Genomic DNA, 17,021 nt, shown 5'->3' on the forward strand with positions numbered 1-17,021 from the left:
TTAATTCTAAACATTTCTTCACAAAAAAATATATCTTTAACATCAATATTTATGGAACATGTCCACAAAAAATCTAGCTGTCAACATTGAATATTGCATTGTTGCATTACTTTTCACAGTTCTTTTTGACAGACATTTTAGTGAGGTTCAAACCATCATGGCATGGGGGAAACTCTGGGTTTATGGTAATGAATGGAATAGCCTACTTGATTTGATGTTCAGTTTATGAATTTACATTCATATTTTGTTGAAGTATTATTCAATAAATGTATTTATAAAGGATTTTTGAATTGTTCCTATTTTTAGAATATTTTTAAAAAATCTCACGTACCCCTTGCCATACCTTCAAGTACCCCCAGGGGTACGCGTACCCCCATTTGAGAACCACTGGTCTAGGGAGACCGAAACGCGTCGTTGGATAGCCACAACAATTTTTTCATGTGTTTGCCACCACATTTAACACCAAACTTGGATTTGGAAAAACAAATTCTCTGGTCTGATGAGACAAAGATTGAAGTCTTCAGCGTGAAAGCCAGGCATCATGTTTGGAGGAAACCAGGCCAATACCATGCCTACAGTGAAAGCATGGTGGTGGCAGCATCATGCTGTGGGGTTGTTTTTCAGTGGCAGGAGCTAGGAGACTAGTCAGGATAGAGGCAAAGATGAATTCAGCAATGTACAGAGACATCCTGGATGAAAACCAACACTTCCCATCTAACCCGATATGGCTTGAGAGGTGGTGCAAAGAGGAATGGGCGAAACTGCCCAAATACCGTATTTTTCGGATTATAAGTCGCAGTTTTTTGCATAGTTTGGCCGGGGTTGCGACTTAATAATAATAATGATACATTTTATTTATAAGGCGCCCTTCTGGGCACTCAAGGATACCGTACAAAATCAAAACAATAAAATTAAATTGGATAAAAACAACAATAATAACAACAACAAAGATAGAGAAGAAAAGATGATTACAATGAATAAGCAGTCAGGAATAGGTGTGTTTTGAGTCTTGATTTGAAGAGGGATATTGAATCTAAGTTACGAAGGTCTGGTGGCAAAGAGTTCCAAAGATGTGGGGCAGAGCGGCTGAAAGCTCAGGCACCCATGGTGGACAGTTTAAATAAAGGGACAGTGAGATGGATGGATGAAGAGGATCTTAGGGAACGTGAGGGCGTGGCGACATGGATCAGGTCAGAGAGATAAGATGGAGAGAGGTTATAGATGGCTTTGAAAGTGAGGAGAATTATTTTAAAGTGGATACGATGTTTGATGGGTAGCTAGTGGAGTTGCTGCAGAACAGGGGTGACTTATACTCTGGAGCAACTTATGTGTGAAATTATTAACACATTACCGTAAAATATCAAATAATATTATTTATCTCATTCACGTAAGAGACTAGACCAGGGGTCGGCAACCTTTACCACTCAAAGAGCCATTTTGGCAAGTTTCACAAATTAAAGAAAGTAATGGGAGCCACAAAAAAATTTTTTACATTTAACGTGAAAAACTCCGCATACAAAGCTTAAATGCTGTGTACTATGTTAACCAGGGGTCTCTGACACACGCACCGGCACACACTTTAATGTGGACATTTGATGTTAGTGGAGCCCGCGAGTTTTGAATAACTGATTGGCGCTTGATAGCGTCATACTTGCCAACCCTCTCATTTTTCCCGGGAGACTCCCGAATATCAGAGCGTGATGGCACTGCATTTGGCGCCTTCTACAGTCTGCCCTAACAGTGTACCTGCTCGACTATACGTACAATGCAGTTTCAGCTTGTTCACGTATGCGACAGCAAGGCGTACTACCTCAGCTGCCACACATCTTTCACTGACGGTACCAATACCCAGAATACCATTCAGCACTAACTCTTCCGTACTAGGTCAGCAGCCACACATCTTACACTGACGGTACTAATACCCAGAATCCCATGCAGCCCTAACTCTTCCGCTCAACCAACGCACGGAGAGGGGGGGGGGGGGTTGATGTGTGGGGGGATTTGGTGGTAGCGGGGGTGTATTAGGACTGCATGGGATTCTGGGTAATGGTTGTGTTGTGTTTATGTTGTGTTACGGTGGGATGTTCTCCAGAAATGTGTTTTTCATTCTTTTTTGGTGTGGGTTCACAGTGTGGCGCATATTTGTAACGTAACAATGTTAAAGTTGTTTGATACGGCTACCGTCAGTGTAAGCTGTGTGGCTGATGAGTAAGTATGCTTTGCTGTCTCCTGTGTGGGCAAGTAATAACAACATGCAACATGTGGCTGGACTGGCACGCTGCATGTTATAGAGAACAATTACTGCAGTGAAATTAGGGCACGCCCTTTATCTAGTAATTAGAGCGTAAATAGGATTATTTATCCCTGGGAGTTATCTATGAGAGACACTGAGATCCATAAGTCTCCTGGGGAAATCGGGGGCGTCGGCATGTATGTAGCTGAGCCGCATCAGAGTGGTCAAGGAGCCGCATGCGGCTCCGGAGCCGCGGGTTGCCGACCCCTGGACTAGACGTACCGATAGAAGAGGAAGCGGCGCATTGTCGACCTTTGGAGTTGGCAGAGTTGTTTAGAAGCGACACCGAGGAAGAAGATTTCATGGGATTTAGCGATTAGGATTGACAGATTGTTTGGTAAACGTATAGCATGTTCTATATGTTATAGTTATTTGAATGACTCTTACCATAATATGTTACGTTAACATACCAGGCACGTTCTCAGTTTGTTATTTATGCGTCATATAACGTACACTTATTCAGCCTGTTGTTCGCTATTCTTTATTTATTTAAAATTGCCTTTTTAATGTCTATTCTTGGTGTTGGATTTTATCAAATAATTTTCCCCCAAAAATGTGACTTACTGTATATATGTTTTTTTCCTTCTTTATTATGCATTTTCGGCCGGTGCGACTATTTAACCTTGGAGCGACTAATAATCCGAAAAATATGGTATACATGGCATCGTATTCAAAAAGACTTGAGGCTGTAATTGCTTCCGAGTGTGCATCAACAACATCAAGTGTTGAGCAAAGGCTGTGAATACTTATTTATGTGATTTGTTTTAGTTTTTTTAAAATAAATTAGCATTTTTAAAAAGCCTCTTCACATTGTCATTCTGGGGTACTGTATGTAGAATTTTGAGGACAAAAATGAATGTATTCCTTTTTGGAATAAGGCTGTAACATAACAAAATTTGGAAAAAGTGAAGCGCTGTGAATACTTTCCGGATGCACTGCATGTGGTTGATTTCTTCAGCTAGCAGTGGAAAAGTAAGTGAGAAATGTACAAAGTTAGAAAAAGATGGATGATGCTGTGTTGTGTTCAGGTGTAAAGCGGGCGAGGAGGAGGTGAAGAAGTGCACTCACTACTCCAACACCGTGTGCAGAAAACACGATCTGTCACCCACCCAAACCCCGTCGGCCCAAACCCCGCCCACTCCCGCCTCCCCAGCGGTCATCGGTAACTGTACTACCTTTTTTTTTTTTTTCAGTGTTGAAGCTTGGTTGCTCATTTGTCTGTTTTACGTGCGCTGTGTTGCAGTCGTTCCCATCTTGTGCTGCCTCATCCTCGTCGTGGTCATCGGGCTCGCCGTGTTTTGTTTCAAGCAGGACCGCTTGCAACTACCATGTGAGTGCAAAAAACCCGGCCGCCGCATTTTCATCATCTTAATGGTGACGCTAAATGCTAATCAGTCTGCTTTCGCCGCAGGTGCAAAGTGTCACGGCGATACCAGCGATGATGTGAAGATCCCCATCGTAAGTATTTTTAAACCTCAACGTTTCCCACCACCAATCACAGCATGATGCCAAACAACAGTTAGCGTCAGGCTAACCTAATAAACAACAATTACTTGACACGCTAAGCTAAAATGGTGTGTCTCCATTGTTGCACTTGCACACTTAAACTAAATCTTTTGAGTACACACTGAGAAGTACATTAAAATTCAGTACACTTTCAGTACCCAGATGTTGTACTCAAAATGGTGGTAGACACTTACCCCCCTTCAATAGTCACCATCTTGGCTAGGTCGGGGAAGGAGAGGGACTAAATGGATTGTTTTACAATTAAAAAGTAGAGAAATTGGTCAATATTGTTGTGGAAGTCGCTTCCCAGCCGTTCCACTGGTAGACACAGCACCGGAGCCAAGCGTGCAGTTTTTAACCAGGTTTTAATGTACATAGACTTTTATCACAAGTTTTCTCTCCAGCGAGACGCGACTTTTCAGTCACATCCGTATCCTCGTCCCCCTCCTGCTCCCGGCCGCTTACTGTTAAAGGCAACAGATGATTAGATTAACACGTACCACCTGTGAAATCTAATCACCTGCCAGCTGTGTCTCGCCGTCAGCACATGCCCCGCCCCTATCCGATGGTGCTCGTCCTCAGCACCATAGACAGAGGCGGTGACCTTTGCTCCTGCAGGCGCGCTGGCCACACCTCCCTCCACAATTGTGAAAGTCATTTCCAGTAAGTGTACAAAGACAGTAATGGATTCTAATAGTCTAATTTCAATACTTTCTTAAATCCATCACTGTCGTCTTACTAAAAATGGCCATTGCAATATTTACTATACTTCCCACTGCCACAGGTTGCTACATAGGGATGAGTACCAAATTCCGTATTTTTATAGGCACCGACCGCATTCCGTCACTACTAAAGGGTATCGCTTCACGTAAAATGATGCCATATTTCAGACTCAAACACTCGTCTGGGACACAAGCACTTGAGCAGCACTCAGAGCTTGGGATGTATATCGTTAGCATTAATTGATACCGACACCAATGTCGATATTCCTCATCGACACCGGTATTCATCGGTACTCTTATCAGTACTATATGTAATTGGTGTAAATAAAGATGTGGAAAAAAATAAAATTTTTGGTGGTTGTACACCGCCAACATCAGGTAACATTCCACAGCAGGGAAATCTTTTATCAATGCCTGTTTTTTCTTAAACAAGGCAACTGTGTTTGCAGTGCAAGGTGCAATGACATCATCTTGTCAAGACCATGACCCATCACTGTTTGTTTTCATTACAATTACACTCAGCTGGAAATAGTATGCCATTTATATGCAGAGCACATACCTTTTACATGACATATCACATCATACAAATCAATACAATCAAATAGCATGTTAGCTGGGTGTGCATTTTGTAACAATAGGAATTGGTATTTGTGTTTTAGTTGCACACAGACACGGAAGTATTTGAGTAAATGTGTATGTATATTTATCAATCAATCAATCAATCAATGTTTATTTATATAGCCCAAAATCACAAGTGTCTCAAAGGGCTGTACAAGCCACAACGACATCCTCGGTACAGAGCCCACATACGGGCAAGGAAAACTCACCCCAGTGGGACGTCAATGTGAATGACTATGAGAAACCTTGGAGAGGACCGCATATGTGGGTAACCCCCCCCCTAGGGGAGACCGACATAATATTGTGAAAGTCCAGTCCACAGTGGATCCAACACATCAGCGAAATATGTATATGTATATGTATATATGCTTGTGTATATGTATATTATATGTATATATGCATGTGTATATGTATATTTATATGTATATATGCATGTGTATTTGTATATTTATATGTATATATGCACGTGTATATTTATATGTATATATGCATGTGTATATGTATATTTATATGTATATATGCATGTGTATATGTATATTTATATGTAAATATGCATGTGTATATTTATATGTATATATGCATGTGTATATGTATATTTATAAATGCATGTGTATATTTATATGTATATATGCATGTGTATATGTATATTTCTATGTATATATACATGTGTATATTTATATGTATGTATGTATGCATGTGTATATGTATATTTATATGTATAAATGCATGTATATATGTATATTTGTATGTATATATGCATGTGTATATGTATATGTATATGTATATATGCATGTGTATATGTATATTTATATGTATATATGCTTGTGTATATGCATATTTATATGTGTATATGCATGTGCATATGTACAGTACAGGCCGAAAGTTTGGACACACCTTCTCCTCATTTAATACGTTTTCTTTATTTTCATGACTATCTACATTGTAGATTGGCCCTGAAGGCATCAAAACTATGAATGAACACATGTGGAGTTATGTACTTAAAAGGTGATATGACTGGAAACATGTTTTATATTGTAGATTCTTCAAAATAGCCACCCTTTTCTCTGATTACTGCTTTGCACACTCTTGGCATTCTCTCGATGAGCTTCAAGCACACCTGTGAAGTGAAAACCATTTCAGGTGACTACGTCTTGAAGCTCATCGGGAGAATGCCAAGAGTGTGCGAAAAAGTAATCCGAGCAAAGGGTTAAGTACATAACTCCACATGTGTTCATTCATAGTTTTGATGCGTGTATATATATATATATATATATATATATATATATATATATATATATATATATATATATATATATATATATATATATATATATATATATATATATATATATATATATATATATATATATATATATATATATATATTAGGGCTGTGAATCTTTGGGTGTCCCACGATTCGATTCAATATCGATTCTTGGGGTCACGATTCGATTCAAAATCTTTTTTTTTCCCCAACTCAACACGATTCTCGATTCAAAAACAATTTTTTTCCCGATTCAAAACGATTCTCTATTCATTCAATACATAAGATTTCAGCAGGATCTACCCCAGTCTGCTGACATGCAAGCAAAGGAAAGTTAAAGTTAAAGTACCAATGATTGTCACACACACACTAGGTGTGGTGAAATGTGTCCTCTGCATTTGACCCATCCCCTTGATCACCCCCTGGGAGGTGAGAGGAGCAGTGGGCAGCAGCGGTGCCGCGCCCGGGAATCATTTAGGTAGTAGAATTTTGTAAAAAGCTTTTATAATTGTAAAGGACAATGTTTTATCAACTGATTGCATCCATCCATCTTCTTCCGTTTATCCGAGGTCGGGTCGCGGGGGCAGCAGCCTAAGCAGGGAAGCCCAGACTTCCCTCTCCCCAGCCACTTCGTCCAGCTCCTCCCGGGGGATCCCGAGGCGTTCCCAGGCCAGCCGGGAGACATAGTCTTCCCAACGTGTCCTGGGTCTTCCCCGTGGCCTCCTACCGGTCGGACATGCCCTAAACACCTCCCTAGGGAGGCGTTCGGGTGGCATCCTGACCAGATGCCCGAACCACCTCATCTGGCTCCTCTCGATGTGGAGGAGCAGCGGCTTTACTTTGAGCTCCCCCCGGATGGCAGAGCTTCTCACTCTATCTCTAAGGGAGAGCCCCGCCACCCGGCGGAGGAAACTCATTTTGGCCGCTTGTACCCGTGATCTCGTCCTTTCGGTCATAACCCAAAGCTCATGACCATAGGTGAGGATGGGAACGTAGATCGACCGGTAAATTGAGAGCTTTGCTTTCCGGCTCAGCTCCTTCTTCACCACAACGGATCGATACAGCGTCCGCATTACTGAAGACGCCGCACCGATCCGCCTGTCGATCTCACGATCCACTCTTCCCTCACTCGTGAACAAGACTCCGAGGTACTTGAACTCCTCCACTTAGGGCAGGGTCAACTGATTGCAATAATGTAAATTTGTTTTAACTATTAAATGAACCAAAAATATGACTTATTTTATCTTTGTGAAAATATTGGACACAGTGTGTTGTCAAGCTTATGAGATGCGATGCAAGTGTAAGCCACTGTGACACTATTGGGGTTTTTTTTCTTTTTTTATAAATGTCTAATGATAATGTCAATGAGGGATTTTTAATCACTATGTTGAAATTGTAACTAATATTGATACTGTTGTTGATAATATTCATTTTTGTTTCACTACTTTTGGTTTGTGTTGTGTTTGTGTCTCCTCTCAATTGCTCTGTTTATTGCAGTTCTGAGTGTTGCTGGGTCGGGTTTGGTTTTGGAATTGGATTGCATTGTTATGGTATTGCTGTGTATTGTTTTGTTGGATTGATTAATTTAAAAAAATATATATATATACAAATTTAATAAATAAATAATTTTTTTGAAAATCGATTTTTTTTAAATTAGAATCGATTCTGAATCGCACAACGTGAGAATCGCGATTCGAATTCGAATCGATTTTTTTCCCACACCCCTAATATATATACAGGTATATTAATGTTACAAATGTTTTTATTGATTTAAAAATGTTTTGGAATCAAATAAGAATTGTTACAAATAACAATTGTGATTCATGGGAAAAAATTTTTTTTTTTTTTTTTTTACACCCTTGACCGTTATCATTTTCAATCAATCAGTGTTTATTTATATAGCCCTAAATCACAAGTGTCTCAAAGGTCTGTTTTTGAGATTTTATTATTAAACATTCAACATTTATTGACACATATCGAAAATTGGTACCAGTATCGATTCCCGGGTACCTATGTTATCAAAAGTTAACCCCCGATGCTTGTAAGCCAGTGGTTCTCAAACTTTTTTGTTGACAGTCCCACTTTAGAAAACACTTGGCTCTCCATGCATCACCATAATGACCAGCATTAAAACACAGTAGCGTAATAGGCCTAAGTATTCAGTAAAAACAAGGCAGAGGTTTTATATAACAAGCATATTTAATATTTTGGCCACTGTAACATTACGCACAGTTTGAACAGTAGAACTTTGTTTAAATATAGAAAAATAAAACACTGTACTTTTATACCACAGTTTGAGGATCACAGAGTTAGCATAGCCAAACCAATGGTTTCATGAAAGTGTTTGTCATTTGTGTACAAGAGTTTCTATGAATTGTTCATGTAAATGCTTGATTTGTGTGTTTAGGATGAGAGCTCGCCCACACCGGAGGAGTGTCAGAACAGCCTGAACGCCGGCCTGGAGGGAGAGGAGTCCCGGCCAGAGTCGCGACCTCTGCTGCAGGAGACGCAGCCCGGGATGACCAAGGCCTCGCCCCCCCTGGAGGACGAGGACCGTGGGCTGGGGGACAGCCTACCCAACACCACCAGCTCGTCCCAGACCAGCCTGTCCGCCCTCCCCACCGCCGCCTCGTCCGGGAACAGTCCTCAGCAGAGCCCGGCCGCCTGCAGGATCTCGCCTGCCGCCATGGTGAGCATCGGGAGAAAGACATCCCTCTCTTGTCCACCCGTCCTCACCGTCTCCTCGCTGTCTTTCAGGAGGATCCTCTGCAGCATAAATTGGTCCCGCTGCAAGGTAAGATGGCCGCCCAGGCCACGCCTACCTTTCTCCTTCTTCACGCCAGACATCTGTACAGCTGGAAGTCAGGCGGTGTGAGCTTTGGTCTCGCTCTGCGGAGGAATAATGCTGGAACATTGTGAGCCCTCGGGCTGTGGGGCTAACTTAAGACTCCGGCTTTCATCTTTGGACTGAGACACATCCGTGACTCTCTCTGCTGCCCCCACCAATATCTTCTCTAGATTATATTATTATTAGAGATGTCCCATAATGGCTTTTTTGCCGATATTCCGATATTGTCCAACTCTTAATTACCGATTCCGATATCAACCGATACCGATATATACAGTCGTGGAATTAACACATTATTATGCCTAATTTTGTTGTGATGCCCCGCTGGATGCATTAAACAAGGTAACTTTACCATGAATTGATTAACGTGGACCCCGACTTAAACAAGTTGAAAAACGTATTCGGGTGTTACCATTTAGTGGTCAATTGTACGGAATATGTGCTGTATTGTACAATCTCCTAATACAAGTATCAATCAATCAATCAAAAACAAGGTTTTCCAAAATAAGAGAACAACTTCAACTCCAGTTATGGAAAAAAGTGCCAACATGGCACTGCCATATTTATTATTGAAGTCACAAAGTGCATTATTTTTTTTAACATGCCTCAAAACAGTTTGGAATTTGGGACATGCTCTCCCTGAGATAATCCTGATACCCACTACAACTATGGGAAATACTATACTTTGACTTTCACAAAGTGCATTATTTTTATTTTTTTTTAAAACATGCCTCAAAACAACAGCTACAAAAACAATGAAGGCACACAGCTTCAGTCCAGAGTATACTAGAGCATACTTGCCAACCTTGAGACCTCCGAATTCGGGAGATGGAGGGGAGCGGGGTTTGGTGGTAGCGGGGGGTGTATATTGTAGCGTCCCGGAATAGTTAGTGCTGCAAGGGGGTCTGGGTATTTGTTCTGTTGTGTTTATGTTGTGTTTATGTTGTATTATGGTGCGGATGTTCTCCCGAAATGTGTTTGTCATTCTTGTTTGGTGTGGGTTCACAGTGTGGCGCATATTTGTAACAGTGTTAAAGTTGTTTATACCTCAGTGTGACCTGTATGGCTGTTGACCAAGTATGCCTTGCATTCACTTGTGTGTGTAAAAGCCGCATATATTATGTAACTGGGCCGGCACGCTATTTGCATGGAGGAAAAGCGGACGTGACGACAGGTTGTAGAGGACGCTAAAGGCAGTGCCTTTGAGGCACGCCCCCAATATTGTTGGCCGGGTGGAAATCGGGAGAAATTCGGAAGAATGGTTGCCCCGAGAGATTTTCGGGAGGGGCACTGAAATTCGGGAGTCTCCCGGGAAAATCGGGAGGGTTGGCAAGTATGCCCTATGTCCGTGTTTTACCGGATATGTACCGCTCCGAACAGCGGCGTTTTAAAAAGTCATTAATTTTACTTCTTGAAACCGATACAGATAATTTCCGATATTACATTTTAAAGCATTTATCGGACATCTCTAATTATTATATTACAACTAGTTGAGACTCAATCAAACTGTGCCAAGAAACGTACTCCATTCTACCCTCCATGCCGAGGAATCCCTTTTCCTTCCTGTCCAAAACCGGTGCCCTTGCGTACTTACTAGACGTGTCCCGACATCGGTCCGATACCAGCAAAATAGCATCGGGGGAAGGGTTGAGGTTGGGGGGGGTTGTGGGGGGTGTATATTGTAGCGTCCCGGAAGAGTTAGTGCTGCAAGGGGTTCTGGGTATTTGTTCTGTTGTGTTTATGTTGTGTTACGGCGCGGATGTTCTCCCGAAATGTGTTTGTCATTCTTGTTTGGTGTGGGTTCACAGTGTGGCGCATATTTGTAACAGTGTTAAAGTTGTTTATACGGCCACCCTCAGTGTGACCTGTATGGCTGTTGACCGAGTATGCCTTGCATTCACTTGTGTGTGTGAAAAGCCGTAGATATTATGTGATTGGACCGGCACGCAAAGGCAGTGCCTTTAAGGTTTATTGGCGCTCTGTACTTCTCCCTATGTCCGTCACAGCGGCGTTTTAAAAAGTCATAAATTTTACTTTTTGAAACAGATACCAATCATTTCCGATATTACATTTTAAAGCATTTATCGGATGATAATATCGGCAGTCCGATATTATCGGACATCTCTAATTGCGATTGTTATTTTCGCTGAGTGCGTAGTGTATTGATAGTATACTTGCGTTTTAAATTTCCGGCTTGTTTTTCCAGAGCCCGAGAATTCCCTGAGGAAGAGCTTCGACCTGTTCGACAAGCACCTGGAGGTGGGGATCCACAACAAGTTCTTCAGGAACATCGGCGTGAGCGACAACCAAATTCGCATGGCGGAGAACGGCGCGCGGGGCGACAAAGTGTACGAGCTGCTGAAGAACTGGATGCAGCGTCAGGGCCTGAAGGCCGACATCAACCAGCTGCTGGGGGCCCTGCTGGAACTGGACCAGCGCAGCTCGGCTGAGAGCATCGCCTCCGAGGCGCTGCGGCGAGGCTTCTACAAGCACGCCGACGCGCCCTGAAGGAGTCTCGGCGAACGCGGCGAACTTCCTTGTGGCTTTGAAGAGCCAGTAGTTTTTGCTTAAAGGAACAAACGAGTGAAAAAGGGGAACTAAACCCGGAAGGAGGAGGCTGAAAGTGAACCTGCACTTACTGAACGCCACCTTGTGGCCAGCACATGATACACTGGTCTGTCACAGTGTTAACACTGTCTCTGCCATGCACTGCCCCCTACTGGCACAATGTAGTCACACCACCTGTTACACCACCTCCAATGTTTCCTCCGCTAACATGAAGTCACGACACGTGTGCACAATTCCTACCAAACAACCCACCGGCGACATTTTATTTATTTGTCATATTTATTCTACAGCGCCTTATTTATGCCTCTGAAGCAGGACTAGGCCCCTCAAAAGTTACATTTCACCCACAAGTCCAGCTGACCAAATAGTCCAGGTCCTACACAAAGTCTTGGACTACAGGTACGCATCCTTTTTGTCCCAATTAGTTTTGATGAAGAAACTTTTCTTTCTTTTTTTTCCTTAAATCAAAAAAAGTTACGTGCGTGTAGTGACGTCCAAACAGGAAAATGCGAGCTGACAATGGAGCCCCGCCCCCTCCCTGTAAAGAATGACTACTGTATTGTGATGCTCAGTGCTGGCGCTGCCATCTAGTGGTCGACGAAGAAAATTCACTCACCCTGCATCAATTTCAAAGCCTTTCACCGTTTTTATTTGGATGCATTGTGGCGTGATTGCAGCACGGCGACGCATTCCCGTTCCCTCCTTGTTGGAATGGATGAAGTTTAGTGGTTTTTAAAGCTTGGATTTCATGTGTGAATGATGAAATGAAATGTTTTGTACAGAGAATGTTTTTTATTTGTTCAAAGAATAAATGTCTCTTTGGACATCCATCCATCCATCCATCCATTTTCTACCACGTGTCCCGTTCGGGGTCGCGGGGGGGTGCTGGAGCCTATCTCAGCTGCATTCAGACGGAAGGCGGCGTACACCCTGGACAAGTCGCCACCTCATCACAGGGCCACACAGATAGACATCATGTCTGTTAATATGTCATGAAGAAGCATTTAAGTCCCATCTTAAAACTCATTTGTATACTCTAGCTTTTAAATAGACCTCCACTTTTAGACCAGTTGATCTGCCGTTTCTTTTCTGCTCTGCACAGATTCGGCGACCACAGAAGAAGCGCTAGCTGTCCAAAGTCGTGACCCAGGGTGGACCACTCATCTGTGCATCAGTTGGGGACGTCTCTGCGCTGCTGACCTGTCTCCACTCAAGATGATCTCCTGCTGGCCCCACTATGGACTGGACTCTCTCACTATTATGTTAGATCCACTATGGGCTGGACTCTCACACTATTATGTTAGATCCACTATGGACTGGACTCTCTCACTATTATGTTAGATCCACTATGGGCTGGACTCTCACACTATTATGTTAGATCCACTATGGACTGGACTCTCACTATTATGTTAGATCCACTATGGACTGGACTCTCACACTATTATGTTAGATCCACTATGGACTGGACTCTCTCACTATTATGTTAGATCCACTATGGACTGGACTCTCACAATATTATGTTAGATCCACTATGGATTGGATTCTCACTATTATGCTAGATTCACTATGGACTGGACTCTCTCACTATTATGTTAGATCCACTATGGACTGGACTCTCACAATATTATGTTAGATCCACTATGGACTGGATTCTCACTATTATGCTAGATTCACTATGGACTGGACTCTCTCACTATTATGTTAGATCCAATATGGACTGGACTCTCACACTATTATGTTAGATCCACTATGAACTGGACTCTCTCACTATTATGTTAGATCCACTATGGACTGGACTCTCACACTATTATGTTAGATCCATTATGGACTGGACTCTCACACTATTATGTTAGATCCACTATGGACTGGACTCTCACACTATTATGTTAGATCCACTATGGACTGGACTCTCTCACTATTATGTTAGATCCACTATGGACTGGACTCTCACACTATTATGTTAGATCCACTATGGACTGGACTTTCTCACTATTATGTTAGATTCACTATGGACTCGACTCTCTCTCACTATTATGTTAGATCCACTATGGACTGGACTCTCACTATTATGTTAGATCCACTATGGACTGGACTCTCACACTATTATGTTAGATTCACTATGGACTGGACTCTCTCACTATTATGTTAGATCCACTATGGACTGGACTCTCTCACTATTATGTTAGATCCACTATGGACTGGACTCTCACAATATTATGTTAGATCCACTATGGATTGGATTCTCACTATTATGCTAGATTCACTATGGACTGGACTTCCTCACTATTATGTTAGATTCACTATGGACTGGACTCTCACACTATTATGTTAGATCCACTATGGACTGGACTCTCACACTATTATGTTAGATTGATTGATTGAGACTTTTATTAGTAGGTTGCACAGTGAAGTACATATTCCGTACAATTGACCACTAAATGGTAACACCCGAATAAGTTTTTCAACTTGTTTAAGTCGGGGTCCACTTAAATTGATTCATGATACAGATATATACTATCATATATACTATCATCATAATACAGTCATCACACAAGATAATCACATTGAATTATTTACATTATTTACAATCAGGGGTGTGGAGGGGGGGTAGGATATGGACAGCAAGTAGTGGACATAGAGAGAGAGAGATCAGAAGGCATAAGAAAAAGTATCTGCATTTGATTATTAGCAATCCGGGGAGGGTGTTAGTTTAGGGTTGTAGCTGCGTGGAGGTGAACTTTTATTGCGGTTTTGAAGGAGGATAGAGATGCCCTTTCTTTTATACCTGTTGGGAGCGCATTCCACATTGATGTGGCATAGAAAGAGAATGAGTTAAGACCTTTGTTAGTTCGGAATCTGGGTTTAACGTGGTTAGTGGAGCTCCCCCTGGTGTTGTGGTTATGGCGGTCATTTACGTTAAGGAAGTAGTTTGACATGTACTTCGGTATCAGGGAGGTGTAGAGGATTTTATAGACTAGGCTCAGTGCAAGTTGTTTAACCCTGTCCTCCACCTTGAGCCAGCCCACTTTGGAGAAGTGGGTAGGAGTGAGGTGGGATCTGGGGTGGAGGTCTAGAAGTAACCTGACTAGCTTGTTCTGAGATGTTTGGAGTTTGGATTTGAGGGTTTTGGAGGTGCTCGGGTACCAGGAGGCAGAGGTGGGACCAAGTCATTGCTTTGCAAGTCACAAGTAAGTCTCAAGTCTTTGCCCTCAAGTCTCGAGTCAAGTCCCGAGTCAAGACAGGCAAGTCCCGAGTCAAGTCCAAAGTCAAGACTGGAAAGTCTCAAGTCAAGTCACAAGTCATGCATTTTGAGTTTCGAGTCCTTTCAAGTCCTTTTAACCACAGACTAATATTTTTATACAGATTGTGTATGCTTTTAAAACGTTGTATTTATTTATTAAAACAAGTGCATTTGAAATAGCAGGAAAAAAAATAGTACTGACATTGCAATTCATAATAGCACTGTTAACCAGTCATTTTAATAGTGTAAACAAATTTAAACATTTAACTCATTCCTTTACAGAATAAACACATTTGCAAAAACAAGTGCAACTGTACTTATTTGTACAAAAGTGTTAACATTGTATGTCCATGGCATATTGCATTGTAACTAGTTCCACAGCAGTTTCTATTCTGTTCTTACCTTATCTAATCTCATACTGTATGTGTGTTGATGTGTGCGTACACATGAAAAATATAACAAATACATGAACATAACAATGAACAGAGTTGTACTTTTTAGATGTCAGGGCCCTATGCAATATGTACACATATTCTTAATATAGTATACATTTTAACTGACCTTTATTTGACCATGTTTGTCTTTTTGTAGGTGGCTAAAATACGCGGTGCTGCTGACCGCCATCTAACGTTACGTTACTGTGTGTGATACATTGACTAACGTAACGTTATTTGTAGGTACCTCATGCAACCCTGCTTAAAAAAAATCACTTGAAAAAAAGTATGAATAAGGTAGCGAACTGCAGTGGACGCAACGTATTGCCGTGTTTGCAATGACGTTATAACCACAGACATCTTATAAGTAGACGCAGCATTGGTTGCTGTGACGCGAGCAATTTGCATCTTGAAGTGGTGATGAGGAGCCGGCGAGTAGCCTAAACTGACAGTTGACAGGTAGAAAACAAAGATGCCGGGCTGGTGTTCAGCGTTTTCCTGCTCAAATGAGCGGACTGTTGAAAATAGGAATCGGGGGATTACTTTTCACAAGTAAGATTTAACATTAATGTACTATTGGTTGTATTTTATGAAAATAACATTACCACAGAGTTGAGAAGGAGCAAAGATCTTCAATATTTGTATGTGAAAATCGCAAAGAAATCTTCTGGGGGAGGATGACGCCCCTAAAGGGGTTTAGTTTACAAACTTTCAGCCCCACCTAAAACAAAATTCACCAGCCGCCACTGATTATGATGCATTCTCATTTTAGGCAAAATATAAGACAATACTTTCTTAACAGTATAATTGTAACCAGGAATAAGTCTTCAAGTAACAATATTCAAATACTAACATTGTTGGGTAAGACAGCATTTGGTTTAATTCTGAATCCAGTGAAACAGATTGGTGGTTTTAGCTGATATAAAGTCTTTCAGGTGTTTATATATGTTTAAGTATTTGGCAGACGCTTTTATCCAAAGCGACATACATAAAAAATACATATATAACAATCACTGTAAACATGATCATTTAAGGGAAGAATGTAATACAAAATATCAATACAAAGTGTCAAGACAGAATAAACTCTCTGCTGCTGCAGCAACAGAGATACAGTCTATAAGATATATAGATATGTGGGCTCTGTACCGAGGATGTCGTTGTGGGTTGTACAGCCCTTTGAGACACTTGTGATTTAGGGCTATATAAATAAACATTGATTGATTGATTGATTGAGATATCTAATGTATTCATACATTGTTTATGTAGGATATACACATGTATATATAACCTAATCATATTGTTTCTTCAATTTAAAAATAGCTGACCGTTTTTTTTCCCCCTTCTCTGGGCTTATATTCCCAGTTTTGATCTCGGACGTCTGGTCACTTATAGCGTATAAGAATATTATATTACTGTTAAGCAAACTATGAATAATAAAACACGCCAAAACATGTGTCCTTTATCATAGCTACACGTATGACAACAAAGCGCGTGAAAATCAGTGGTATTCAGTGAGGTAAGATGAAT

At 41.4% G+C, this 17,021-nt stretch overlaps 1 protein-coding gene across 2 annotated transcripts in view; it reads left to right on the top strand.

Annotated features, from left to right (window-relative positions):
- The window catches only part of tnfrsfa (tumor necrosis factor receptor superfamily, member a), a 100,732-nt gene extending 88,079 nt beyond the window's left edge, over nucleotides 1–12,653 (top strand). For both annotated transcript variants that reach the window (XM_062056849.1, XM_062056848.1), the window contains exons 5-10: nucleotides 3,322–3,455; nucleotides 3,537–3,623; nucleotides 3,705–3,751; nucleotides 8,811–9,092; nucleotides 9,161–9,197; nucleotides 11,458–12,653. In XM_062056849.1, the coding sequence (XP_061912833.1) occupies nucleotides 3,322–3,455; nucleotides 3,537–3,623; nucleotides 3,705–3,751; nucleotides 8,811–9,092; nucleotides 9,161–9,197; nucleotides 11,458–11,759 (889 nt within the window). In that variant the 3' untranslated portion in view covers nucleotides 11,760–12,653. The remainder of the gene's footprint in view (nucleotides 1–3,321; nucleotides 3,456–3,536; nucleotides 3,624–3,704; nucleotides 3,752–8,810; nucleotides 9,093–9,160; nucleotides 9,198–11,457) is intronic.
- The last annotated feature ends 4,368 nt before the right edge of the window (nucleotides 12,654–17,021 follow it).

This window comes from Entelurus aequoreus, linkage group LG08 (assembly GCF_033978785.1).
Source record: "Entelurus aequoreus isolate RoL-2023_Sb linkage group LG08, RoL_Eaeq_v1.1, whole genome shotgun sequence".
Taxonomy (NCBI): domain Eukaryota; kingdom Metazoa; phylum Chordata; class Actinopteri; order Syngnathiformes; family Syngnathidae; genus Entelurus; species Entelurus aequoreus.